At 44.9% G+C, this 26,990-nt stretch overlaps 1 protein-coding gene across 1 annotated transcript in view; it reads right to left on the bottom strand.

The window, feature by feature from the left end:
* The window catches only part of RASSF5 (Ras association domain family member 5), a 176,242-nt gene that overhangs the window by 141,371 nt on the left and 7,881 nt on the right, over positions 1–26,990 (bottom strand). The window contains exon 2 of the mRNA XM_077295162.1: positions 10,450–10,559. Within this exon, the coding sequence (XP_077151277.1) occupies positions 10,450–10,559 (110 nt within the window). The remainder of the gene's footprint in view (positions 1–10,449; positions 10,560–26,990) is intronic.

Raw genomic sequence — 26,990 nt, 5'->3', positions numbered from 1 at the left:
CTTTGTACTGCCATACCGTTATCCTGACTCTCCTGATGAACCCATGGTTATGGGGGAAACGCGTCGAGAGGTTGTTTGCGGAGTTTGTTTACTCCGTTTCACTGTGTGAGCAACTATGACTGGATGAATTATCAGCTGGGGTCTATTATTGCAGCAGATGAGTATATCATTACCATTACTGATATGTGTCTCTACTACTTACTGCATTCCCTATGAGCTGATTGTGTTTATTTGTATATATCCAGTTATATTTGGTGGGGACTTCTTTTGTGGCATTTATTGTTGTCATTAGCCCTTTACAATACTGGTTATACCTTGTGTGTACATTTGCTATATTTTCATCTTATAACTTTAGGTCCTTATATGAAGTGATAATTTAACTTTCTTATATTTAGCGTTTGTTTCTATCCCTACCTTACAGCACATTGCAGGGGGTGGGCCTGTTATGCTGTATTAAGTGGTACCACATATTTTGACAAGTTATGTACAGCCACCTGGCCTTCTGTTTCACACTCTATCCCTTATAGGGAATTTATAGTAGACCAGGGACAGCCACCGTACGAGCGGGGGCGCCACTCTCGTTTTTTCTTAGGGTGCCAACCCCCGCACCTAGGTAGGAAGAGACCCTAGGGTCGCAAATTTATATTTGCTTTAGTGGTAGGGGTAGCGCACGTATATTCATACACTCTTCTAGCTATATTTTGTATATCACTTTTGTCATATCACCTTCATAATACATGTAGGTATTTATCTTTATATGGTTCCAGTATAGGGTGTTTATCCTTATATGTCGGGGTTATTACCCCCTCAATACTCATCCAGTAGATAGGGGTTTGGATTTTAGTATATTATTGAATAAAGTATTCTGTTTTATGGGGGTTTTTTCTATGTGTAAGCCATTTTTTCTTCCCTCAGTTATTATTTTTGGTTAGTAAGTCTTTATAAGTCCACTGATTGCCCAGATTATGTCCCACTATTTCATAAGGAACCTAAACTAAAGGTCCCAGGAGAAGTAACCGTATTAGCTGACAATTACACCTGCTATAATTCCCACGACACCACAGGTACACCAGTAGGGATCTTCGAGACAAGTTTCTGCAAAGAGAACAGTTCTCTAGATACTGATTTGCTAATTAAACATACACAATATATGTACACCAAAGATACCTGATGAACCTACCAGAAAGAGGAGAAGTTTTGATCAGCTCCACATGAGTTATGAAGAAGATCCACTAGTATATATTGATGCCATTGGAGTGCCAAGGGGGGTGCCTGACCAGTTTAAAGCCCAGAACCAGATTTATGCTGGCTTTGCTTGTATAATCCCACAAGTGCAGATTAATAAAAATGTTGAATGGATCAAATATATATATATTACAGTGAACAAAGACTTGTCAATTATAGCTGTGATGCCTTCCAGGGTATAGCTGAGGATTTGGGCCCTAACACTTGTATGACCCGTGCTGCAACCCGACCTAAGAGAATTACACTGAATCCTGTCCAGACAAGATCACATGTAGTGACATAAGAAGCTGACACAGGATTGTGGTTGGTGGATAGTGGAGACATTAACTTTTGGGAGTAGGCTGACAGTAATCCTTTTGGGAAGGAGCTGTAGACCAGCATGTCATGTCGCCCCCACCACCAGAGAACCAACCACATCAGGTAGGGTAAGAGAGATACAGGAGTATTATCCCTGGAGGCCCCCTGACTAGCTAGCTACGCAAAAACAATTGGCTGACCCTGAGAACCAACCTTTCCCATTTTACAGACAAAGACAATATGATAGATGTATAAGTACACCTGGGCAGGCCTAGGGAGTTAGTGAAAGCAATCCCGACTGGCACCTTCCTCAATCAAGAAGTAGACCAACCAGAGTACGATGGTACTGATCCATGGGAGATCCCTAAGTATGTCCCCTTCAAGACAGTAGACAGAACCCTCCATTCTCAGATGATGCTAAGAGATTTAGTTTAGAGACAGTGGGAGAACTCCATGTGAGGTTAGTGAAGGGTTCAGCTGCCTGGAGGCCTCTCGCTAGGGGAGAGTTTCTGAGGTGTCTGGATGAAGAAATCCACCTCCCTTTTCCCATCACATGGACAGTCTCGAAGGATCTTTCTTTAAGGGAAAAACTTAGTGTTTAGGGGGGACTGTCAAGGTGAAAATATATTTTCTTATATACTTTTTGTACTTCTATATCTTATACTGTGAAATAATAAGATTTTTCCCTCGCTTGTAGATATTAATGAAACTGTATTTAAAATGGCTGGTAACATGGCACCAGTTATGTGAAGACCAGTACCCCTCGAGCTTAGAGCTTGGGATAGTATCTCTGATGCTGGATATTAATTAACAAAATTTATCTAGGGGGGAATGTGAAGGAACAAATTATGAAAGGTTCTCCATTTTGTGCTAGATTCTCCATTTTGTGCTTTTGACTCCATTTTCTTGTTGCTTTAAGATAAATTCTGTTATTTAATTAGGTAAAAGGTTACAGCTGCCATGAAGTAATTTTATCTTGTTGTTCACAAGCCTGGTATGCAACTAGGCTATGTTTCATAATTGGTATAAAGACCTTGAGTCTTCTGTCTCGAGCCAGATAATAGATTCGGGGGTGTATCACTATACAAGACTGAGGCATCTGTTAGAAAAACACATACTATGCCAAAAAGACATGACCATATCTGTAGTTTCCATTTTTTCCTGCATTCTTATAGGTTAAGAACTGTGAGCGTGTTCTTATGCTGATTGGTTGAAGTATAATTTCTATGACAATGAAAACTCATATACAAAATAAACGGGGGCCAGAGATCTGCTCGATCCCCCATACAGAGACACACGTCTCCGTCTGGTCATTTTCAGTTGCCAGCAACACCTTGTATATTAATTTGGAAATCACTGGGTTAACCATGAAGGATCACTTTAGATCCTCCCTCAACAATAGCACTGGGCAGCCCGCCTGTATGTGCGTTAGTAATAGGCTGTAGACCAGATGCTCTGCATTGCTTGTGTGAACAATGCCACATACAGACTATTATCGCTTATCTTTTTGTGCACTAATGCCAAACAACCAATACTGGATTGAAAGTGGTTGTTTCATCGGTATTTTTTGCACCTGTGTTGTTGCCATCATTAATCGGGTCCGATGCGCCCTGCTGGTGCATTTGTTTGGAGGCTTCAGCAGGTAATCATCTCTGCTTTTTTCTCTGTGTTTTTTTTGTCAATTTTCTGGAGGATTTTTAAGTCCTCTTTGTGCGTCTGTGAGCTTTTTCTGGCATGAAGATCTCCTTTATTGCCTTCAGACGTAACATCACTCCCCCCTGGTGGAAGAACGACATTACTGCAACGACCAGGACTCTGGGGCGCTGCATATGTTTTCCATGTTTCTATTTAGTATCTATGATGGTGGATTTTATCAAATGTCTGAAGGAGTCTATATATTTATCCAAATGAGGGTTGCGTCCAGGTGAAGGTGTCCAGTCTGACCTCTTCATTGTTGTTAGGATCCCTTTTACTTCAGTCCAGGTGGGTTCTGAATCTTCTGTATCATTGAAATATTTCCTCAGGCGCAGTCTCCTGAAAAAATGTTCCATATCACTGCAGAGTTCAGTTTTATCCAGGGCCTTAGTAGAACAAAATGAGAGTACTCTGGAAAGCACAGCCAGCTCCGCTGTGTTGGGCTTATAATCTGAGAGATTAATGACACAGTTAGATGCTTTTGTGTCTGGAATGGAGTGGTTGTCCAAGTTGTCAGGTTTAGGCTTTGTTTGGTATCTGTTTGCATAGAGTCCTGAATTGAGGCGCAATCTGTGCAGTTTCTTTTCCTTGTTATGATGTTGTAATTTTTGCTCTGTGTCTTCTGTAAGTGTTTTCCTCAGAGTTACAAATTGCCCTTGGACTTTACTCTTTATGCTGTAGCAGACATGCAAAAGATGATTCCTTAATCTCTCAGAAGTCCTGTGACACAGGTTCTGTGCATAATGGGTGTTGTAAGTATGAAGAATTGGGTTTGTAATCCAGAGTCCTTTGGGAATTAGATTCTCCTTTTTGCATGTAGATAGGAAAAAAATGTCACTGTCCATTTGTGCACGTTTCTTCAGAAGTGGTTTTAGTTCCATAAAGATGCGGTGCATTCTGGTATCCTCCATTTTGATACAGGAAAGATAAATATTTTGGTACCGTGTTAGCCAGTATATAGAAAAATATTTAGAATTGAGAGTCCTCAGTGGTTGATACCTTTTAATGGCTAACTGAAAAGATGGTAACAAATTGCAAACTTTCAAGACTACTCAGGTCTCTTCATCAGGCAAATCCACCATCATAGATACTAACAGGAGAACAAAGAAATCATCACCAAACCTGCTGACAAGGGTGGTGCAATAGTCATGATGAACACATCAGACTATATGAAGGAAGCAAACAGACAAATTAAGAACATGCTACTACAAAAAATTGGAGTCGGATCCTATACAGGACTATTACAAGGAACTAAACAAGTTGGTATCTTGTCTGCCTGACGAATCCATAAGAGCCAATGACCTGATACCAGGAAGTCCAAGAACAGGGATATTCTACATGCTTCCCAAAATCCACAAGTCTGGAAATCCAGGAAGACCAATTATTTCATGTGAGGGCACCCTTACTGAGCAGGTATTTGGATGGGTAGAGTGTGTTCTTAAACCCCTGATAAAGGATACACCCAGCTTCATTCAGGACACAACTGACCTATTGAATAAACAATCAGCAATAGGTCCTCTACCAGAAGGAACCATCCTGGCCACCATGGATGTGGAATCTTTGTACTCCAATATCCCACACCAGGATGGCTAAAATGCCTGCAAATTCTTCCTGGAAAACACAGGGACTGATGCAGATTCTGTGGTGAAACTTATAAAATTCATCCTCACCCACAATTACTTTGAATTTGACAACAAGATCTATCTACAGGAGACTGGCACAGCAATGGGAAGTAAAATGGCCCCACAGTATGCAAATCTTTTCATGGCCAAGCTTGAAAGCGACTTTTTGTCCTCATGCAGCTGTTGGAGAGGACAGGGAGCTTCTGACAATGATGCTTCTTAGATTTGAGGGCTGCCTAAAACACAGTAGTGGGGGGTCTGGAAAAATGGATTGTAATCGGGCATCTTTTTGTAGTAAAGGTTGTAATTTCCGTGCAGCTCCCCTTAGCACCTCCAGATTTGGATTGTAGGTAACTACTAGAGGTACCCGGTTATTTTCTTCTTTAGCTTTGTAATGTAGCAGGTGATTCCTTGATATTCTGGTGGCTCTTGTAATCTGGTTTTCAATTGTTCTTGGATGGTAGCCCTGATTCAAAAAGGTCTTTCTGAGGCGACCAAGGTGTTCATCCCTATCCATTGGGTTGGAACATATACGATTGTATCTGATGGCTTGGCTGTAGACAATGGAGTTTTTTATGTGTTTCGGATGGAAACTGTCCCATTTAGGGTATGTTGGACGGTCGATTGGCTTCTGATACAGGGATGTCTCTATTTTATTGTTCTGCAGCTTAATGATGGTGTCCAAAAAGTTAATTTCAGTACATGAGTAGTTGAGTGTCAAGTTGATGGTGGGATGAAATTGATTAAACTGTTCATGGAACGTCTTTAGCTGTGGTTCAGACTCCGTCCAGATAATTAAAATGTCATCAATGTAGCGGTAGTAGGCCAGAGGCCTGATGGGACAGGAACCTTTCCTTGCCACCAGAAAAAATGTAAAACCTGTCTATTTGTAATGACCATGGACAATATAAAGATCCCCAATTCACATCAGGACTACAACATACCAGGTACTTTCAGCTGCGTCACTTCTAATGTGGTGTACTTAATTATTTGTACTAAATGTCCAACTGGGGGTCTGTATGTGGGGGAGACAGGGCAGAAACTGAGAACAAGAATGAATTCTCACCACTAGTGTTGAGCGATACCGTCCGATACTTGAAAGTATCGGTATCGGAAAGTATCGGCCGATACCGGCAAAGTATCGGATCCAATCCGATACCGATACCCGATACCAATACAAGTCAATGGGACTCAAGTATCGGACGGTATTCCTGATGGTTCCCAGGGTCTGAAGGAGAGGAAACTCTCCTTCAGGCCCTGGGATCCATATAAATGTGTAAAAGAAAGAATTAAAATAAAAAATATCGCTATACTCACCTGTCCGACGCAGCCTGGACCTCAGCGAGGGAACCGGCAGCGTTGTTTGTTTAAAATTCGCGCTTTTACTTGGTTACGTGAAGTCCCGGCTTGTGATTGGTCAGGGCGGCCATGTTGCCGGGACGCGGACCAATCACAGCAAGCCGTGACGAAATTACGTCACGGCTTGCTGTGATTGGTCCGCGTCCCGGCAACATGGCCGCCATTAACCAATCACAAGCCGTGACGTCACGGGAGGCTGGACACGCGCGCTTTTTAAAATGGGCGCGTGTCCAGCCTCCCGTGACGTCCCGGCTTGTGATTGGTTGCGCCGCGGTCAACCAATCACAAGCCGGGAGGCTGGACACGCGCGCATTTTAAAATTTTAAAATGGGCGCGTGTCCAGCCTCCCGGCTTGTGATTGGTTGATCGCGGCGCAACCAATCACAAGCCGGGACGTCACGGGAGGCTGGACACGCGCCCATTTTAAAATGCGCGCGTGTCCAGCCTCCCGTGACGTCACGGCTTGTGATTGGTTGCGTCTCCCATGTGACTGCGACGCAACCAATCACAAAGCCGGGACGTAATTTTAAAATCCTTAAGGACTTGAAATTACGTCACGGCTTGCTGTGATTGGTTGCGTCGCCCATGTGACTGCGACGCAACCAATCACAACGCCGGAACGTAATTTTAAAATCCTGAAGGACCTGAAATTACGTCACGGCTTGCTGTGATTGGTTGCGTCCCGGTCACATGGGCGGCACGCAACCAATCACAAGCCGGGACTCACGTAAAGGAAAGAAAAGCGCGAATTTTAAACAAAGAACGCTGCCGCTTCCCTCGGTAAGGTGCAGGCTGCGTCGGAGAGGTGAGTATAGCAATATTTTTTATTTTAATTCTCTCTTTTACACATTTTTACATTAATGTTGTTTCGATACCGATACCCGATATCACAAAAATATCGGATCTCGGTATCGGAATTCCGATACAGCAAGTATCGGCCGATACCCGATACTTGCAGTATCGGAATGCTCAACACTACTCACCACCACACAATAAGAAAAAAAAAGAATGGATCTACCTGTGGCAATACATTTTTGTCTCCCCAATTATAACATTATGGACATGAAATTGTGTTAAAAGGTAGCTTCAAACCTAAGAGAGGCAGAAGAGTCTGGAAATATAAACTGATGACGACCTTTGACTGTCTTAGTGGTGGAATGAATGTGTCGCACGGATTTATGTCTTTTTACATCAACTAAGGAACTTGCCCCTCAGACCATGTGGGGTCATCACAACAGAACCAGACCCCAATCAGAGGACAACAAAATATTCCTTATCTAAGAACTGGCCCAATATTTTTGGACATAACTGTTTATCACTCATGGTAATTCTGCTTCATGTCACCTGTCTTATCCATGTTTTTTTTTTGTTTTTTTGTTTTTTTTCTGTGATGTGTTGTGCATAAATATGTGATTCTTCTGAATTTCTTTTTGTCTGTGCCTGATGAAGAGACCTGAGTAGTCTCGAAAGCTTGCAATTTGTTACCATCTTTTCAGTTAGCCATTAAAAGGTATCAACCACTGAGGACTCTCAATTCTAAATATTTTTCTACCTACTGGCTAACACGGTACCAAGATATTTATCTTTCCTGTATCATAAAGGAAGAAGAGAGGGTTCAATCCTGGGTGGCACCTGTGAACTTGTGGAGGGCTCCCCTTTCCAGGGGAAATGCACTTTGGCAGACAAGGGTTGGTGAATTGTACCAAGGGTCATGAAAAGAATGTGGAAGAGGAAAAAAAGCATCAGGCGTGACTATTTTGATGTTCGTTGATATGTGCTCTTTTTAACACCGTACTGACTTATTAGGGGTTAAAGGGATCTGTCAACATGTTGTTGATATGTAATCTGAGAGCAGCATGATTTAGAGACAGATACCCTGATTCTGGTGATGTATCCCTTACAGTAGTTTACTGAGTGCAGCAGTTGTGATAGAATCATAGTTTTCTCTACTGCAGAGCTTGGAATGCTGAGCTCTGTATAAACCCGCCCACACCACTGATTGGCTACTTTCTGTGTACACTGTATATTAACAGAAAGCTGCCAATCCAATCAGTGGTGGTGGCATGGCCGGACCAATAGACACAAGACACCTAGTCCTCTAGTGATAATCTCCTGATGAGAAAACAATTAATTTAATTGAAGCAGTAAGCACATCCCAGTAAGTGACCCATCATTGTAATCAGGGTCTCTACATTATGCTGCTCTCATATTACATAGCAAAAACCTGGTGACAGATTCCCTTTAAAGGGGTAATATTACTTTAATATTATATGTATCATGATACTGCCTGATTGGGGGGAGCTAGCAGAATCTGCCTGAATTTTTAATCCTAGGTTACAAAAGGAAGTATGTTCACAATGAGACTTTTTGATGAGTTTTTGGAGTGGATATTGAGCAGATACTCCAAGTTTTAGAGAAGTTTTACATTTTAAGGAAGATTTGGAGAGTTTATTCTCAGTTTCTGCTCTTGAAACTTCGCAAAAAACTCAGCGTGCACTTAGCCTCAGTTGTTCATTAGATCATTAGTCTCCGCATCATGCTTAAATCATCAATGGGCATCATAGGGTAAGTTATTATTTTGTGAATTTGCCTTCTGCTGCAGACTGCACAAAATGGCATTGTTGCACATGTAGTGCCTGGAAAACACATTATACCTGGATGCTATGGGTTGAATATATTCTTGAATGATATGTGTCTATATGCATTGCCTAGAAAAAAAGGCCTTTAGTAACCCTGTGATAGCCATAACCTCCTGTTCCTGCCCACGTTCAGCCACCCACGTACGAAATATCGCGCTCAAAGGTGTATTAATATGACAATAGCCATGGCAACTGGTACATTGCATTAATCAGGATCCTTCTGTTTCTCTAACCTAAACATCTGTGTAACTGACTGCGGAAAGATAAAGAACACACTTTGCTAAATTACTGTTGTGTTATCCGCTGTCCCTTATCACCCAATTAATAAGACATATTTCACTTCGGCAAAAATCAATTGCACTCCTTTATTATCACCATACTCCTGTAAATGGGTATATGGCATGTTATAGTCCTATTACAGGGAAATGATTTTTACAGTAGTTGCCCATACAATAAAAAGGCAATATACACCAGACGCAGACTGAAATCCACTATGTAATCTACCCATGTAAAGACATGCTGGCAATCTTCATTTTCAAATGTCTTTTTTTTTGCGGGGGGGGGGGGGGGGGCGGCAGAAATAGACTCCTCATGACCATCATAAAATATTATAGCATGATATGCTGGACGAAGTCTGATATCTTGGACCCGTTCAATCTGAAGAATAAGGGGCGTTTGGCGTTTCTCTTGAACAGCAATGCTTCCGGCTATCAGCTGTGACAGGAATTGCAGCACAGCCCCCTTCAACGTGGCCCCTTCATTTAATGGATTGATGGGCACTCAAGAGTCAGACCCCGACTAATCAGTATATCCTAGTGATATGCAATCACTTACTGTTGTGGGGAAACCTTTTTAATCGGGAGAATAGTTATTTGTAGCTTAATGTTTTAGATAAAAGCAGAAAAGTCTGTCCTTGTGACTAGTGGTGAGCGAATGTGCTCGGGGAAGGTGTTATGCGAGCATGCGTGTATGCTAAGCGAGTGTCTTCTTCGTGCTCGAATAATATGTTCGAGTCCCTACGGCTGTCGCTACACATTCATGGATCGCCTAACAAACAGACAATACCAGCATGTGTTGCGACTGTCAAACAGCCGCAGGGCCTCGGACATATTATTCGAGCACGCAGAAGACACTCGCTTAGCACACACGCATGCTCGGATACCACCTTACCTGAGCACATTCACTCATCACTACTTGTGACCTCGTGTGAAATGTGACAGTCACAACAATTCAGGCATGTGAGAATATACCTAAAGATGTTCAGACGTTGCTTTAAACACTTTTAAATGTAATATGTGAGTGAATTTATTACATATACGGAGCACTGATCCGTTGCATACAAGATTACTTTGCTTCCAGTCATGGAAACAGATGGTGTTGCTAGGAGAAGATGCTAGAAAACTGGTCTTTGTGGTGTATACTTAATCTGTGCACTGTTGAGACTAGTAATAAAGAGAAACACTATATTCTGCCTTCCTGCACCTGAATAATAAATCTTTCATAGATTCTTCTAAAAATAATACCTGAAAAGCGAAGCTGAAAATAGCTCCTGTATCTGGTAACAGTGATAAAACATGGAGTAGTAATGTTACCTTCTGCAGATGGAGGATGAATGTATTCTCTGGAGATTCTGGGTCAGTTCCATCGTTTTGCTCTAGATGTATCAGGCTCTGACATTCCCAGTGACGAGATAATTTATAATCTGTGTATAAGGATAAGTGCATATCATCAATCAGAATTTACAGACTTGCAGTATCTCACTGTGCGGACGCATCTTTATATACAGTTGTGCTCAAAAGTTTACATACCCCGGCAGAATTTTTGCTTTCTTGGCCTTTTTTCAGAAACTATGAATGATAACACCAAAACTTTTTCTCCACTCATGGTTAGTGGTTGAGTGAAGCCATTTATTGTCACACTACTGTGGTTTCTCTTTTTAAATCATAATAACAACACAAAACATCCAAATGACCCTGATCAAAAGTTCACATACCCCATTTCTTAATACCGTGTATTGCCCTCTCTAACATCAATGACAGCTTGAAGTCTTTTGTGGTAGTTGTGGATGAGGTTATTAATTTTCTCAGATGGTAAAGCTGCCCACTCTTCTTGGCAAAAAGCCTCCAGTTCCTGTAAATTCCTGGGCTGTCTAGCATGAACTGCGTGCTTGAGATCTCCCAAGAGTGGCTCAATAATATTGAGGTCAGGAGACTGAGATGGCCACTCCAGAACCTTCACTTTGTTCTGCTGTAGCCAATGACATGTCGACTTGGCCTTGTGCTTTGAATTGTTGTCATGTTGGAATGTCCAAGTACTTTATATAAGGGGCTGTGGGACCATCATATTGTCTGCAGGGGGCTGTTGGGTCTTAATAATGTGTATAGGAGGGCTGTGGGGCCATCATCCTGCATACAGGTGGCTGTGGGTCCATCATAAGCATATATGAAGGGTGCAGGGTCATACTTCTGCATATTGAGTGCTATGGGGCCTTCATACTTTGTATAAAGTGTATAAAGGGCTTTGGGGCTATTATGCTGCATCAGACTGTGCGAGGGGTGCTGTGGGGCCTTAATGCTCAAGCATAATACTTTTCTGGGGTCATTCTGTGCTTGTGGGGATTACTATGGGGGCAATTCACTATGAGCGTGTCATTCTGTGTGTGTAGTCCATTATGAAGTGATTATGACAGGGGTATCGTAGTAAGTGAAAGCACTAAATGGCTTCAGTACGGCACAATCTTGTGCCACAATATGCATCTCTCCTTGTTTATAAAAGGTGGGAGTTATGCCTTTTTTGTGACAAGGCACGTGCACTGTGACACAGTCATATATAAGGTGGCATATAAACATTTGGGCAGAACTGAAATACTCTTGACTGGCTACACAAAGCATTTACAAAAGGGGGTGCTACTAGGTGCTAACCATGCAGGGTGCCCAAACTTTTGCATTGGCCTACTTTCCTTTTTGTAATTTTAAAAATGTGAAAGTGAAAATATAGTTTTTTTGGTGGTGTCAGAGTCCACCTTTAGAAATATATTTTATACATGACATAAATATATGCAGTATACATAAATATATTTAGTTAGAAAATTGGTCATGTGTTCAATACTTATTTCACCAGCTGTACATACAGTGGTGACCAAAAGCTTAGTTCGGTATTTTTTTAAACATGTGATTACTTCTGTCTGGTTGTTGTGATGCCAGTTTCCTAGTGATGAATTGAAAGTACATGAAGTTACCTTCATGCAAGACCTTTATTTTAACCAGAATACTTTAGTATACAGGTATCGTCATTTCATGAAAGAAAACTGACTGCCAAAAGTTTTGCGTATACTATTTATTGATCACAACACAGAGGGTAATTAATTGCGTTTGTAGCGCCCCCACCGCCGCAGGGCCGAGGGGTACCCGGTACCGGGCCTCTGAGTCTCTGCTCTGGGGTTGTCACGGTGGCTAGGCCCCGGTCCGTGACCCTGCCGTGGGGCGCACAGTGAATGGGTAGGTAGATGTAGATGGTGGTGACTGTAGCGGTGCAGTTGTGGGGTGCAGGTCGCTGTAAATAATGAGGACACCAGGTTGCAGTCTCTTTACCTCTTTACTGAAGATCTCTGGGTCCTCAGTCCAGAATACGGTTCACCAGGCTGCGCAAGTCCGGCCGGTCCAATGGCACCTCCAGAGTTCTCTTCACAGGTGGAAATCTGTGCCTTCCTGCTTGCGCTATGTGTTGTGGTCCTTCCCTGCTGTGCTTACGGAAAGTCCCCACAACTGTTGTGTCTGTTTCTTAAGTTCCCTCACAACTCGATTAGATGATGTTCTGCTAATCCTCCGTCCCTCCCTGATGTTTTGGTTGGGACGGCACCCGTTTGACGGGTAGGCTCGGAGCTCTTCCGGGACCCTAGAGTCGCCCCTCTCCACAAGTTGCCCCCCAAGACTGCATAGGTGATTTAAGTTAGACAGCCCGCCTTAGACTGACTGTCCTGCCGCTGTTTAGAGTATTGCTTGAAGCTGGATATTATAATACTCCCTCGGCGTTCCGGCCACCGGTTATGGACTCAGTAGGATGTTGCCTCGGTCTTACAGCACGACTCCTACTGGTATTCTCCTATTGCTATGATCTCGTTTCTCACTCAGCACAATCTATCTCGCTTCTGATCCCTCCTTGGGCACCGCCGCTATGCTGAGCAGGCACGGTCCCGTTACGTTCGTTCAAGTTGCCAAGCCTCTGTCAGGATCCCACCCCTGACAGAGACCCTACTGTATCTTCCCCCACAACACCCTCTGCCACAAGGTGTTGCCTGGTTCCAACCCAGTCAGCTTCTGATCTAACTTCCTGCCTGACCCCCAGTTTACCCACTATGGTGGGGAGTGGCCTAGTGAATAGAACCCTTAGCTCCCCCCGGAGGCCCGGCTGTGAAATGCATTGGTGTCTGTGATACCTGGTCAGATGAACTCCTTCAGTGCCATCAGACGTACCATAGCTCCCCATAGTGGCGGAGCCACAGTACTGCAACGACCAGGACTCTGGGGCGCTGCACTTACAATGTCATAACTGCTTTAATTACTGCACCACACCGAAGGGGCATTGAAGCCACTTGGGTATTCAAGACATCCTGAGGGCTCTTGCTCCATTTCATTTGTAAATCTGCAATCAATTCATCTTTATTGCTATGAATATGGACCCTAACTCGTCACCCTAAGGCCATGTTCACACTTTGCGGTTTTTACCGCGGAACCGCCGCGATTTTGATGCTGCAGGTCCGCAGCAGTTTCCATAGCGTTTCCATTTACATGTAAACCCTATGGAAACCGCAAACCGCTGTGCACATGCTGCGGGAAAAACCGCGCAGAAACGCAGCGGTTTAAAACCTGCAGCATGTCACTTCTCTGTGCAGAATCGCTGCGATTCTGCACCCATAGGAATGCATTGAACCGCTTACTTCCCGCATGGGGCTGTGCCCACGTTGCGGGAAGTAAGCGGATAATGTGCGGGTGGTACCCGGGGTGGAGGAGAGGAGACTCTCCTCCAGGCCCTGGGAACCATATTTGGGGTAAAAAAAAGAATAAAAATAAAAAATCATGTTATACTCATCTCTCAGCGCTGCACGCGGCCGGCCGGTCAGAGTTGCTGTGTGAACAGGACCTGCGGTGACGTCGCGGTCACATGACCGTGACGTCCCGGTCACATGACCGTGACGTCACGAAGGGTCCTTCTCGCACATCATCTTTGGAACCGGACCGCCGGGTGCAGCGCCGAGGAGATCCGGACATCAGAGGGTGAGTATAACCAATTTTTATTATTTTTAACATTACTATTGATGCTGCATATTGCTGCATATGCAGCATCAATAGTATAGGCGGAAACCCGCAGCGGAAACCACGGAACAAACCGCGATAAATCTGCAGGGATAACCGCAGCGGTTTTGCCCTGCAGATTTATCAAATCCGCTGCGGGAGAACCCACAGAGGTCACCCGCAAAGTGTGAACATGGCCTAACTCATCCCAAAGGTGCTCTATAGTGTTTGATTGTCTTGGCCGTTGCAACAGGCGAACATTTTTATTTGCTTAACCAATTTTTAACTATATTGGATGCGTGCTTAGGATCATTTTCTTGCTGGAATTTCCAGGCCCTGCCAACTTTTGGTTTTACCATGTGGCAACATTATGTTCTCCAGAATATATTTGTACATGGTAGCATTCATATTTCTATCAATTCTGTACAGAGGGCCAATGGCAGATCAGGAAAAGCTGCCCCAAACCATGACATTGCCACCACCATGTTTCACTGTAGGTGTTTGGTGCCTTACATTTTCCAATTGGGCGGTATATATAGTGCTTGCCATCACTAGCAAACAGATTGAACTTGGATTTATCTGACCACAACACCTTTGATCAATCTGTCTCTTTCCATTTTCTGTGTTCTTTGGCAAACTCAAGTCGGACCTTCCATTTCTGCAGGGATGAAAGGCTTCTTGACTGGAACTCGTGCATTTAACCCTGCTGCTCTCAGCCGTTGCACCACAGTTTGGCGATTCACTTTGACCCCATTTTCTTCACTCATTTTGTGCAAAATCTGTACAGCACATTTATGGACATGATATACTGACTTTTTCTTAATAATGTGATCAACTTTGAAGGAAGTTTTCTGTGGTCGTCCACTTCTAGGTTTGTTAGTTGTTCCCTAACCTTCTTTTTCTTTCCTTATTATACATGACACTTGACTCAGAGCAGTTGAATTCCATAGCTCCCTTTTTGGCTTTTGCCTGACTTCACTCTCAGAATAATAAGCTTCCTAAAATCTGGTGATTAATTTGGCTTTATTTTTTGCCAAGTTTTAATCAAAAAACACACACACAAAAAAACTAGGCAAAATTTGACTATTTATGACAAAATATGCTAAACATTTGGCCCAGTAAATGTTGAAAACTAATACATACAGGGATAGAACAACGTCAAACACAATTTTCATCCTTATAGCTGACAACCTTTTGCTTCTGTTTTACTAAAATCACCAGGAAAATGGCATCACAACAACCAGATTGAAATAATCACACTTTAAAAAAAAAAAGGCAAAACTTTTGGTCACCACTGTATATAAATGTGAAATAAGTATTGAACACATCACCAATCTTCAAACTAAATATATTTCTAAAGGTGTTATTGAGATGAAACTGTCACCAGAGAAATCAAACCATAGATGTTCAAAACGTAAGTTACGTGTACTAATGAGAAATGACACAGGGAAAACGTATTGAACACGCTTACTGAAATTTAATTTAATACCTCATAGAAAAGCGTGATATTGCTGGTGATGACAGCGTCAAGACGCCTCCGGAATGGGGAAACTAGTTGCATGCATTGCTCAGGTGTGATTTTAGCCCATTCTTCCACACAAACGCTCTTCAGTACTTTAAGGTTCTGTGGGCTCCTTCTATGAACTCTGAGCTCTTGTTCGTTCCACAGATTTTCTATTGGATTAAGGTCAAGTGATGGGCTCAGCCATTCTAGAAGCTTTATTTTCTCTCTCTGAAACCAATTGAGTTCCTTTTTGCTACATGTTTGGGATCACTGTCTTGCTGAAATGTCCACCCTTGTTTCATCTTCATCCTGGTAGATGGCAGCAGATTTTTTTCAAAGATGCATGGGTGCATTTCTCCACTCATCCTTCCTTCAGGTATATAAAGTTTGCCATTGCTGTATGCTGAAAATCAGCCCCATACCATGATATTCCCACATCCAAACTTGACTGTTGGTATGTTGTTTTTAGAGTGATGTGCAGTGCCTTTTGGTCTCCAGAGTGAGTATTTCAGCATCCAAGCAGTTCAATTTTGGTCTCAACTGACCAGACTGTATTCTCCCAATATTTCACAGACTTGTCTAAATGTTCTTGAGTAAACATTAAGTGCCCTTTAACATGTGTCACGCTGGTAGATCGTGGACCCACTGCACCACAAGCCGGGCTTAACCTGGAGGGCCATTGGTAAATGGCTACCTGTTTTCACTAGAACCCCTGAGGGTGAAGTAAGGCTTGAGATGTAGGTAGCTTCCAGGTACCACTATAGGGCAGTCCCCAGTACTGCGGCAGCTGACGTCAATGGTCAGGATAGCAGTCACAAACTCTGAGTCACTTGCAGGAGAGACTTCGGATAACTAGTAGGACAGATATCAAAGCTGATTCAGACAGGACATGATCGAGCTTGAACAGAACAGGATGTTCAGTTGGAACGGACTCTTGGTTTAGGCGAGACAGGTTTTGGAACACTGGCAGAGGCTGTAAGTGCAGGTTCAGACAGGACAGGTTCAGAACTTAGGATCAGGTTCTGGCAGGACTGGTTTAGGAATAGGTTCAGGATCAGACAGGACAGGCTTAGGAATAGGTATGGTTCAGACTTGGCAGGTTCGTGGAAAGGGACCTGACAACAGACTAGTGGGTATATACACTAACTATAACTTATGTTGCGTTGGCACCTCACTACAGGGGAGGGTGCCTTAAATATTTAATGCCTCCCAGCTATTGGCTGTGGGAATCTCCAGGAGTGTGCCTGCTGCCCCATTAACTAGTGGGGAGCTTGCGCATGAAAACATACTCTATGTGCGCAGACCTTGGGAACAGGAAGCCACAGGAGAATGCGATGCGGCTGTGGCGGTGAGCATGCTGGGAGGAGTGAAAGGGACCATGCAGGGTCCATGGACCATGCTCCAGCGAACACCAGGTAGCCACTTAGCTACACCCCTTCCTAGGCAGGTCCAGCCCTGTGGCACAGTGGGTCCACAAACCCAGATGCAGTACCTATGGGCATGACAGTTTGCTCAGGACATGGATTCCGCTGTTCCCAAAATCCCCAGACCTCAAACATGTACCAAGAACTCCCCTGTCAGTGTGATCAGTAAGAAAAAATGTTGTCATAATTGAGGACTGTAAATACCCGGATGGATTCTCTAATTAAGGCCACTTCTTCCACTCCAGGTCAACGTGCTGCAGCTACAAGTAAGCCTACTCTGCCTGTAACCTATACCCAAGGATCTAATCTCCGCTTATCGGCTCCTCCACGATTGAGCGGAAACCCTAAGCAGTGCTGTGGATTCTTGAACCAGTGCACCCAGCATTATGAACTTTTGACCCATCAGTTCCGACTGATCATGTTAAAGTGGGATTCCTGATGTTCCACCTTGCAGGACAAGCCCTAGAATAGATTGACACCTTGTGGTAGAGAGGGTATCCTGTGACCATGGACTACAAACCTTCCTGGTGTCCTTCCGTAAGGTCTTTGACAAACCTTCTAGTGCTTTCTCTACTGCATCTTCCCTGCTCAGACTGTGCCAGGGAGAATTCTCCGTCAGCCAGTATGCCATCCAGTATCTCACCTTGTCTTCCGTACTTGGATGGAATGACGGAGCTTTGGTAGCCACTTTCTGGAAGGGATTATCTGGAAGAATCAAGAATGAGTTGGCTGGATGTGATATCCCAGCCTCTCAAGACGAATTAATTCCTCTGGCAATCCGGATCGACCTCAGGTTTCAAGAATGGACCAAAGAGGTAACACGTGAAAGGAAACTATCATGTCTGACTCCGTCTTTCCAAAGACTGCTCATTCATCAGCCTCCAGAAACCGCTGTCCTCATGGAACCCATGTAGGTCAATCCTGTTGGGCTGGCAGAGTGGTAATAAGAAAGTGGTTGTGCAAAGGGAGTGTGCTTCAGCTGCTGTAGCGTGGAGCTCTTTATTTGTGACTGTCCTAAGAGGTCTAAACTCCTAAATCAGTGGCCTTTTGGTGAAGCTTTCCTAGGTGAGAGAGGAGACTCTTCATCAATAACTTTGAACATTTCTGTGTCCTGTGGCGGAATTCAGTTCAACAAAAAATCCTTTCTTGACTCCAGTTCGGCAGGAAATTTTGTACAACAGGTCGTGGTGGAACGTTATCAAATTCCCGTTCAAAGCATTCAGAATCTGCTGAGAGTGCCATCGGTTGAAAGGAAGGACCTACCTATAGTCTTTCAAGTCGTCACAGAACCTGATGAGCTCCAGATAGGAGCACTCCATTCAGAGAAAATTGCTTTCTATATGCTGGCTTTTTCACCCCCTTCTCTTAGGTCTTCCATGGAGGAGATCTCATGAGCCTGTGTTAGATTGGAATTCCAGTGACGTGCTTCAATGGGGGGAATCGAGTCACATGGAGTGTTTGGTTTCTGTGCTTCCAGCTGAGTTGCCAGTGTTGCCATCCTCTCCAAGTGGCAATGGTTCTAATGGCCTGTTCCCTGAAAATCTGCTGCCCAAGGAATGTATCCTGAGTGAGACCAATGTGAAAATCAACCCTAAGAAGGTATCTTCTAGTTCCAGGTTGTCGCAGGATGACAATGTAATGGCGAAGGCATCTTCCGAGTCTCTAATGTCCACTGACCAAGAGGAGGAGTCCCAATCCATCTTTGTTTATTCCAGGGGGACAGCTATTTCTGCCTAACTAAAAGAGACTATGCAAGTTATGGTCCTTGTTTCCAAATCCGCTCAGAGGATGTCCAACCGGTGAGCGGCATCATGGCCGAGAAGCGGTTGGGAGATGTAATCTTTCTTCTAGTGGTTTGGAGAGAACGTGGTCCTTATGAGAGGTTGTAGGAGTTCAGGAAGAAGAATCTGGCTCCATTTTCTCTGCAAGAACTCTTTAGGGACTTGAAGAAGAGGGGGCGTAAAGGGGGGCTACTGTAACGTCTGCTAGCACCTCCGCATGGTTCCCCTCCTTCCACCATGTGGGGACATCAGCTTATTCACCGCCACGGCAACAACAGCGTCTAAGTCAGCTTCCTCCTCCGCTGTGTTTTCTTGTGGCACGCCTAGTAAAATGGCATGGTAAAATGCCCCCTAATAACAGCTGGGAGGCATTTAGTAATCACCTGCAAGGTGTCTCCCAGACAATAGCTGGAAGGCATCTTGTATAAAAGGCACCCTCTCCAATAGGGAAGTGTCTGAACAACCCCTATAGTTTAGTCTTAGTGGTGTTGGTGTGTACAACTGCATGTTGCCAGTGCCCCTGTCCTTAGTCTGTGTAAGTTATTCCTGTATCTTGTATTTTCGAAAACCTAGTATAGTTTGTCCGTGTTCCTGTGGCCTCTTCAGCGGTATCATAATCCTGAAACCGCATCTGCGGTACCTATAGCTGGTCTCCTGATCCTGGCATGGCCAGTCCTGTGTCTGTTGTCCCTGGTCCTAGTGCCTCCAGCTCCATAACTGTTTCTTGATAACAGGTGCTTCTCACAAAATAAGAATATCATCAAAAAGTTAATTTATTTCAGTTCTTCAATACAAAAAGTGAAACTCATATATTATATAGAGTCGTAACAAACAGAGTGATCTATTTCAAGTGTCTATACCTGTTAATGTTGATGATTATGGCTTAATGAAAACCCAAAAGTAATTCTCTCAGTAAATTAGAATACTTTATAACACCAGCTTGAAAAATTATTTTAAAATCCAAAATGTTGGCCTACTGAAATGTATGTTCAGTAAATGCACTTAATACTTGGTCAGGGCTCCTTTTGTATCAATTACTGCATCAATGTGGCTTGGCATGGAGGCGATCAGCCTGTGGCACTGCTGAGGTGTTATGGAAGCCCAGGTTGCTTTGATACCAGCCTTCAGCTCATCTGCATTGTTGGGTCTGGTGTCTCTCAACTTCCTCTTGACAATACAAGGTCAGGCGAGTTTGTTGGCCAATCAAGCACAGTGATACTGTTATTTTTAAACCAGGTATTGGTACTTTTGGCTGCATGGACAGGTGCCAAGTCCTGCTGGAGAATGATATCTCCATCTCCAAAAAGCTTGTCGGCAGAGGGAAGCATGAAGTGCTCTAAAATTTCCTGGTAGATGGCTGCACTGACTTTGGTCTTGATAAAACACAGTGGACCTACACCGGCAGATGACATGGCTCCCCAAACCATCACTGATTGTGGAAACTTCACACTAGACTCCAAGTAGCTTGGATTGTGGCCTCTCAACTCTTCCTCCAGACTCTGGGACCTTGATTTCCAAATGAAATGCAAAATTTACTTTCATCTAAAAACAACACCTTGAACCACTGAGCAACAGTCCAGTTCTTTTTCTCCTTGGCCCAGGTAAGATGCTTCTGGCGTTGTCTATTGGTCATGAGTGGCTTGACACAAGGAATGCGACACTTGTAGCGAATGTCCTGGATACGTCTGTGTGTGGTGGCTCTTGAAGCAATGACTCCAGCAGCAGTCCACTCCTTGTGAATCTCCCCCAAATTTTTGAATGGCCTTTTCTTAACAATCCTTTCAAGGCTGCGGTTATCCCGGTTGCTTGTGCACCTTTTTCTACCACGCTTTTTCCTTCAACTCAACTCTCCATTAATATGCTTGGATACAGCACTCTGTGAACAGCCAGCTTCTTTAGCAATGACCTTTTGTGGCTTACCCTCCTTGTGGAGTGTGTCTATTACTGCCTTCTGGACATAATCCATTAGCCATTGTCAACAGCCATTAACCTTTTCAGATCCATACTCAGTAGCTGCGCACACCTGACTTCATCCAGTCCAAAGAGAAACGCAGAGACGCAGGAGAAGACTAAATTTAGATAGCAATGTATGAGCTCTTGCAGAGAGTTGTTCTTCTTAATAGCTCCTTACCCAAGTGCAGGGGCTGGTATGTACTAGGCACATAAACTACACAAATAAGAAGTCATTTAACTATTAAGAGTCCAATGATTTTAGCTGAAAACGCTCCTTATTAAAGAGGAACGTAAGAAGTATACAAGGTAAAAAAGGTTATAAAATTAAAACACTGACAATATATTTCTTGTATTGTGATTCCTTTTACCAATACCAATTAAGGTGGTCACAGCCCTGAGACCTGACATGGCTCGCTTTTGTAAGCAGCTAATTTTATGAAGCCATTGGGAGTAATTACAAACTAGTAATTACAATGTACATGCTTCTGTGAAATGAAAATAAAAGGCACTAATTAGTACTTAATTACCAACATTTCCATGCTTACGTAAGTAAAGTCTTCTTTTTTCACAATTTCCTTTTTAGCAGAAGGAAAAAATGGCAGCAGGAGACATTTTTTTTTAAAGGGACGCTGTGCTAAAATCTTACTCGATCTCGTAAAGGGGTTATCACATGTTGAGAACCTTGTCTATTATCCCTTTTGGAATATACAGATATTGTGAGGCCCTGGGGGCCCTTTCATAACCTCTATTTTAAGACTGAGTGGAGAGCTGCTCTGTATGAGCCATTTCCATTCAGCAGACTCAAGCCACGCATGTATGATTTTTCCAGCGGCAACCATAGCTGGTAAAAGGGCCTTCCTGTCAATAACTTCCACCAGCAGGATCTGCTTTTTGCAGGGGTTGAAAAGCATGGCGACCTATGACCTTTGTGAGAGGAGTTGTGTATGATATCTTTGACAAAGCATTTAAAGTGGATCTGTTTCTGAATCCAAGCTGCAAAAAGTATTGAATATTCTTCTTAGACCTGATACAGCAGATGTACTTACTATGAAAATCCATGTCAAAATGGCTGCTTAATCCCAATATTAAAATGCTTCTTTTAATAATAGGCAGAGAAACTTTTCACAGAAGAATAAACAACCATATAAATATAGATATTCATAGTATGTATACCTGCCTCGTCAGGTCTAAAACTGTTATATGCTAATGGATGAGTTTATATTGAGAAAACTGTTAACGGATACACCTTAAAAAAATGATTTTCATATTTGTTTTCACGACTTACTCAAATTTGCCACTGGACATAAATAGGGATCTGTTGATTTCTCTAGGGTTCCTCTCGCAGTAGCTCTTTTGTCAGTGTATCTATGCTCTGCTTTGCGATGGCTGCTGGGGTCCTGAATATGGCATTTAGATCTGCTAGAGGCACTGGCTAAGTTTCACAATAAAAGGCAATAATGTTTTAAACACTTCATATACCAAAGCAATTATGTAACCAATTATCCTATAGTCACTTAGAGGAACAAGAAATAATAAAATAAAAAGCAGAAATATGAAAAACTAGGTATTTAGTATCATGACAAGCGTATTACTGCAGCGCCCCAGAGTTCTGGTCGTTGCAGTACTGATGCTCCGCCACTAAGGGGGGCTATGGTACGTCTGATGGCACTGAAGGAGTTCACCTAACCAGGTATCACAGACACCAATACACTTCACAGTCTGGCCTCCAGGGGGAGCTAAGGGTGCTATGTATTAGGCCACTCCTCACAATCTGGTAAAACTGGGGGTTAGATAGGAAGTTAGAGAGAAGCTGACTGGGTTGGAACCAGGCAACATCCTGTGGCAGAGGGTGTTGCAGGGGAAGATTCAGGGGGGTCCCTGTCAGGGGTGGGATCCTGACAGAGACCTAGCGAACAGAAAGAACGTTACGGGACCGCGCCTGCACTTCATTGAGGCGGTACCCCAAGAAAGGACAAGAAGCGAGGTTTATTGTGCTGAGTGAGAAACGAGATCAACGCAACAAGGAGAAATACCAGTAGGAGTCGTGCTGTAAGACGAGGCAACATCCTACTGAGGCGCGTAGCCGGTGGCCGGAAATGCCGAGGAAGTATTGAGCTCCAGGCCTTACTTCAAACCTACGGCAGGACAGTCAGTTATAGGCGGGCTGTCTCACTCAAATCACCTAAGAAGACATAGGGGGCAACATTTGGAGAGGGGCGACACTAGGGTCCCGGAAGAGCTCCGAGCCTACCCGTCACACGGGTGCGTCCTAGCCATATCATCTGGGGGGACGAAGAAGAACATCATAATCGAGTTGTGAGGGAACTTCAGAAACAGACACAACAGTTGTGGGGACTATCCCGTAAGCACAGCAGGGGAGGACCACAACACACAAGCGCTAGAAGGTAGGCACAGATTTCCACCTGCAAAGGGAACTCTGGAGGTGCCATCGGACCGGCCGGACTCAGGTAGCCCGGTTAACCGTATTCCGGACTGAGGATCCTGAAGCCTTCAGTAAAGAGGTAAAGAGACTGCAACCTGGTGTCCTCGTTATTCACCGCAACCTGCACCACACCACAACATCATCACTCTCCACCTTCATTGGACGCCCCTCAGCAGGGTCACGGGCCGGGTCTAGCCACCGTGACAACCCCAGAACTGAGACAGAGAGGCCCGGTACCGGGTACCCCTCGGCCCTGCGGCAGTGGGGGCGCTCCAACTTGGCATCACAAACAGGATCTACTTAAGCCTGAAGAATCAGGTCATGTGTGCCTTGGAACTGTGATTTATTATACTTGGACTGTGACTTATTGCAAAGACTGTGTATTGCCACTTGCCGCCAAAAGTTCCCGCCAAAACCCGCCGCCATTACAGCGCTAAGGTGAGCGCAGAGGAAGAAGAAGGGCGTGTCATGGGAGGAGACTACCAAAATGGCGCCAAAAGCAGCGACCGCCCCCTCCAACTTCTGCTGCAAGATGGCGACCTGCCCAGCAGCAGAGGAGAACCGCCCCCTGATTTGCAACGGCGGGAACGAGGTGAAGAGGGAGCGCGACCTCGGAGAAATGGCGGAGTCAGGTGCATGCACGGCTGCCGATCTCAAGACAGCGAAGATGATCAGCGGGTGCCCGAGCGACGGCGAAGTGATCCCGGCTTGCCCTCACCCACCAGAGGTGGACCCGCATCCACCGCAGCTGAAGGATCTGAACTCCTTGGAGCCGCCGGCGGAGGAGCCGAGCCTACCTATCCTGACCACGGAGCCAGCAGGTGCGGAGCCATGGAGAGCGGAGCCACATCGAGAGGCCACTTTGGAGGAGCCGTGGTCCGGGCTGCAGCCGATTCCAGTGTCCTTGTCAATGGAACGGATCGACATCGGTGGAATCACATCAGGCGCAGGTATGGAAGGCGCCCCTACTCCCCCGGCCGATTCTGCTCCCCCGACCGATCCTGCTCTCCTGACCGATCCCGCTCCCGCGACCGATCCTGCTCTCTTGACCGATCCCGCTCCTGCGACCGCTCCTCACCCCAACAATGACCGGTTCCTCTCAGCGGAGCTGGTGGTGCTAACCCCCGACACGATGGGGAAGCTGGTGCCTCCGCTACCGATCAAGATGGGGGAACCCCTAGATGTGAGCTCAGAGGGGGTGATCTTTCAGTGGGATACCCCCCGGATTGGGCCAGATGGAGCTCGGGAGGAAGGCCTCACCCTTGCTGTGCTCACTTGGGAACAATATAAACAATGCCTGATCTTACACTGGAAAAACCGAAAAGAGACAGAACAAACTGACGCGCCAAAAGTGAAACACCCAAAGCCTGCGCACGGCAGGAAAGACGTGGTAAAGTGGGGAACTGTGCTGGCCTTTCACCCAAAGCGGGGTTGGGGCTCCATACAGGAACCGGGACTACCGACTGACGTCTTCGTTACCAGTTGCAACGTGAAGACTCCTTTCCGCAACCGATATGGTGACCCACTATTGCAAAGGGGGGATCAGGTGACCTACACCCGCCACCGGAGTGCACAAGGATGGTGCACTCGGAACGTCCAACGATGTGGGCCTGAGGGGGTGTCACCTGTTGCCTCTACCATGATTGAACCAGACTTGACAGATCTTGCTACTATCGCCACCGTACGCCTTGTTGCAGCCACCGAGCTTGCAGCCAGGGTTAGCCTTCGAATCCAGACACCGGGTGACCTGACTGCACCCGAGAAACCAACCACTGATACTGACACCGCACCAGCCGGAGACCCGGGACCGATGCCGCCACGGTCAGGAGATGTCCACTACCGGCTGATGTCTTGCAATTTACTATGAAGCTTTAAGGTGCTCTGCAAACTGTATATAGTTAACTGTCCGTCTTTCTATGTGTCTTCTTGCTGCTACAACCCGACTTGGGTTAACTCTTAAAGGGATCCCTTAGTTTACCCGGGATTCTTATTTTTGCCTTTTTGCTTTTGTTTCTCGTTCATCATTGTTGAAAAGAACTGCTGGATCATGAACACTGCATGATTACAAACTTATTGTAAATATTTTGCACCTTCTTAAAGGTGCCCTCTACTGGTTCTACAAAGAAAAGGACTCTTTGCGAAGAAACTGTTCTTGGAAACAGCACCGGAGTCCTTGCTGTATACGAACTTGCAGCTTGAGAAGTTGCACTACCGCCGAGAGACTTGGTCCCTTCTTAAAGGGGACGTTCACCAATAGCACTTAAAGTCGAATAATGCTTACATGTCAAGGTTATATGTAGAAAGCTAGTTAATTGTAAGAAATGCTTAATAATGTGTTAGAGAATGAGGACAGGAAGTGAACCCGTATGGGGTTAGTCGGTGAGTCCTCCTAGGAGCCATACAGAGATGGCTCAGTGATCTTGAACTGAGAGAAGGATGATAAGTTCTATACTGTGTATAGTAGCAGAAAGGCAGTAGGCCCGGGCGAGAAGGGGCGGTCCTGCAACAGAGCGAGAGGCAGTAGGCCTGGGGCAGATAGACAGGCGGTCCTGCAGATGTAAAGGTGGAAAATGAAGAAAAGTTGATTAGCCTTATAGTGTTTTATAAGAAGGTCTTTAGTGGATTCAGTGTGTACGTCCTTAAAGGCAACGTTAAATTATTGTTCAGAAATTGCACTAAGTAGAATACCCGGTTGCGTAAGAGAAGTTATTTATAGTATGTTATTTAAAATATTTAACCATGTTTGTAACGTTCAAGTGTTCTCACCTCCCATAAAGGGAAGCTCTGTTCACGTTTACTTGTTATTGCATTTCAAAAATTGTATGTCTTTTTGCTGACATGTATTGTTGTCTTCTTCCCAGTCCAGGAGTACTGGATTTAACCAGGGGGGAGTGCAGCGCCCCAGAGTCCTGGTCGTTGCAGTACTGATGCTCCACCGCTAAGGGGGGCTATGGTACGTCTGATGGCACTCAAGGAGTTCACCTGACCAGGTATCACAGACACCAATACACTTCACAGTCTGGCCTCCAGGGGGAGCTAAGGGTGCTATGTATTAGGCCACTCCTCACAATCTGGTAAAACTGGGGGTTAGATAGGAAGTTAGAGAGAAGCTGACTGGGTTGGAACCAGGCAACATCCTGTGGCAGAGGGTGTTGCAGGGGAAGATTCAGGGGGGTCCCTGTCAGGGGTGGGATCCTGACAGAGACCTAGCGAACAGAAAGAACGTTACGGGACCGCGCCTGCACTTCATTGCGGCGGTACCCCAAGAAAGGACAAGAAGCGAGGTTTATTGTGCTGAGTGAGAAACGAGATCAACGCAACAAGGAGAAGTACCAGTAGGAGTCGTGCTGTAAGACGAGGCAACATCCTACTGAGGCGCGTAGCCGGTGGCCGGAAATGCCGAGGAAGTATTGAGCTCCAGGCCTTACTTCAAACCTATGGCAGGACAGTCAGTTATAGGCGGGCTGTCTCACTCAAATCACCTAAGAAGACATAGGGGGCAACATTTGGAGAGGGGCGACACTAGGGTCCCGGAAGAGCTCCGAGCCTACCCGTCACACGGGTGCGTCCTAGCCATATCATCTGGGGGGACGAAGAAGAACATCATAATCGAGTTGTGAGGGAACTTCAGAAACAGACACAATAGTTGTGGGGACTATCCCGTAAGCACAGCAGGGGAGGACCACAACACACCAGCGCTAGAAGGTAGGCACAGATTTCCACCTGCAAAGGGAACT

Source organism: Ranitomeya variabilis, chromosome 3, assembly GCF_051348905.1.
Source record: "Ranitomeya variabilis isolate aRanVar5 chromosome 3, aRanVar5.hap1, whole genome shotgun sequence".
In the NCBI taxonomy this organism is placed as follows: domain Eukaryota; kingdom Metazoa; phylum Chordata; class Amphibia; order Anura; family Dendrobatidae; genus Ranitomeya; species Ranitomeya variabilis.
Note: the sequence above shows the minus strand (reverse complement) of the source record. Positions and strands in the feature narration are given on the sequence as shown.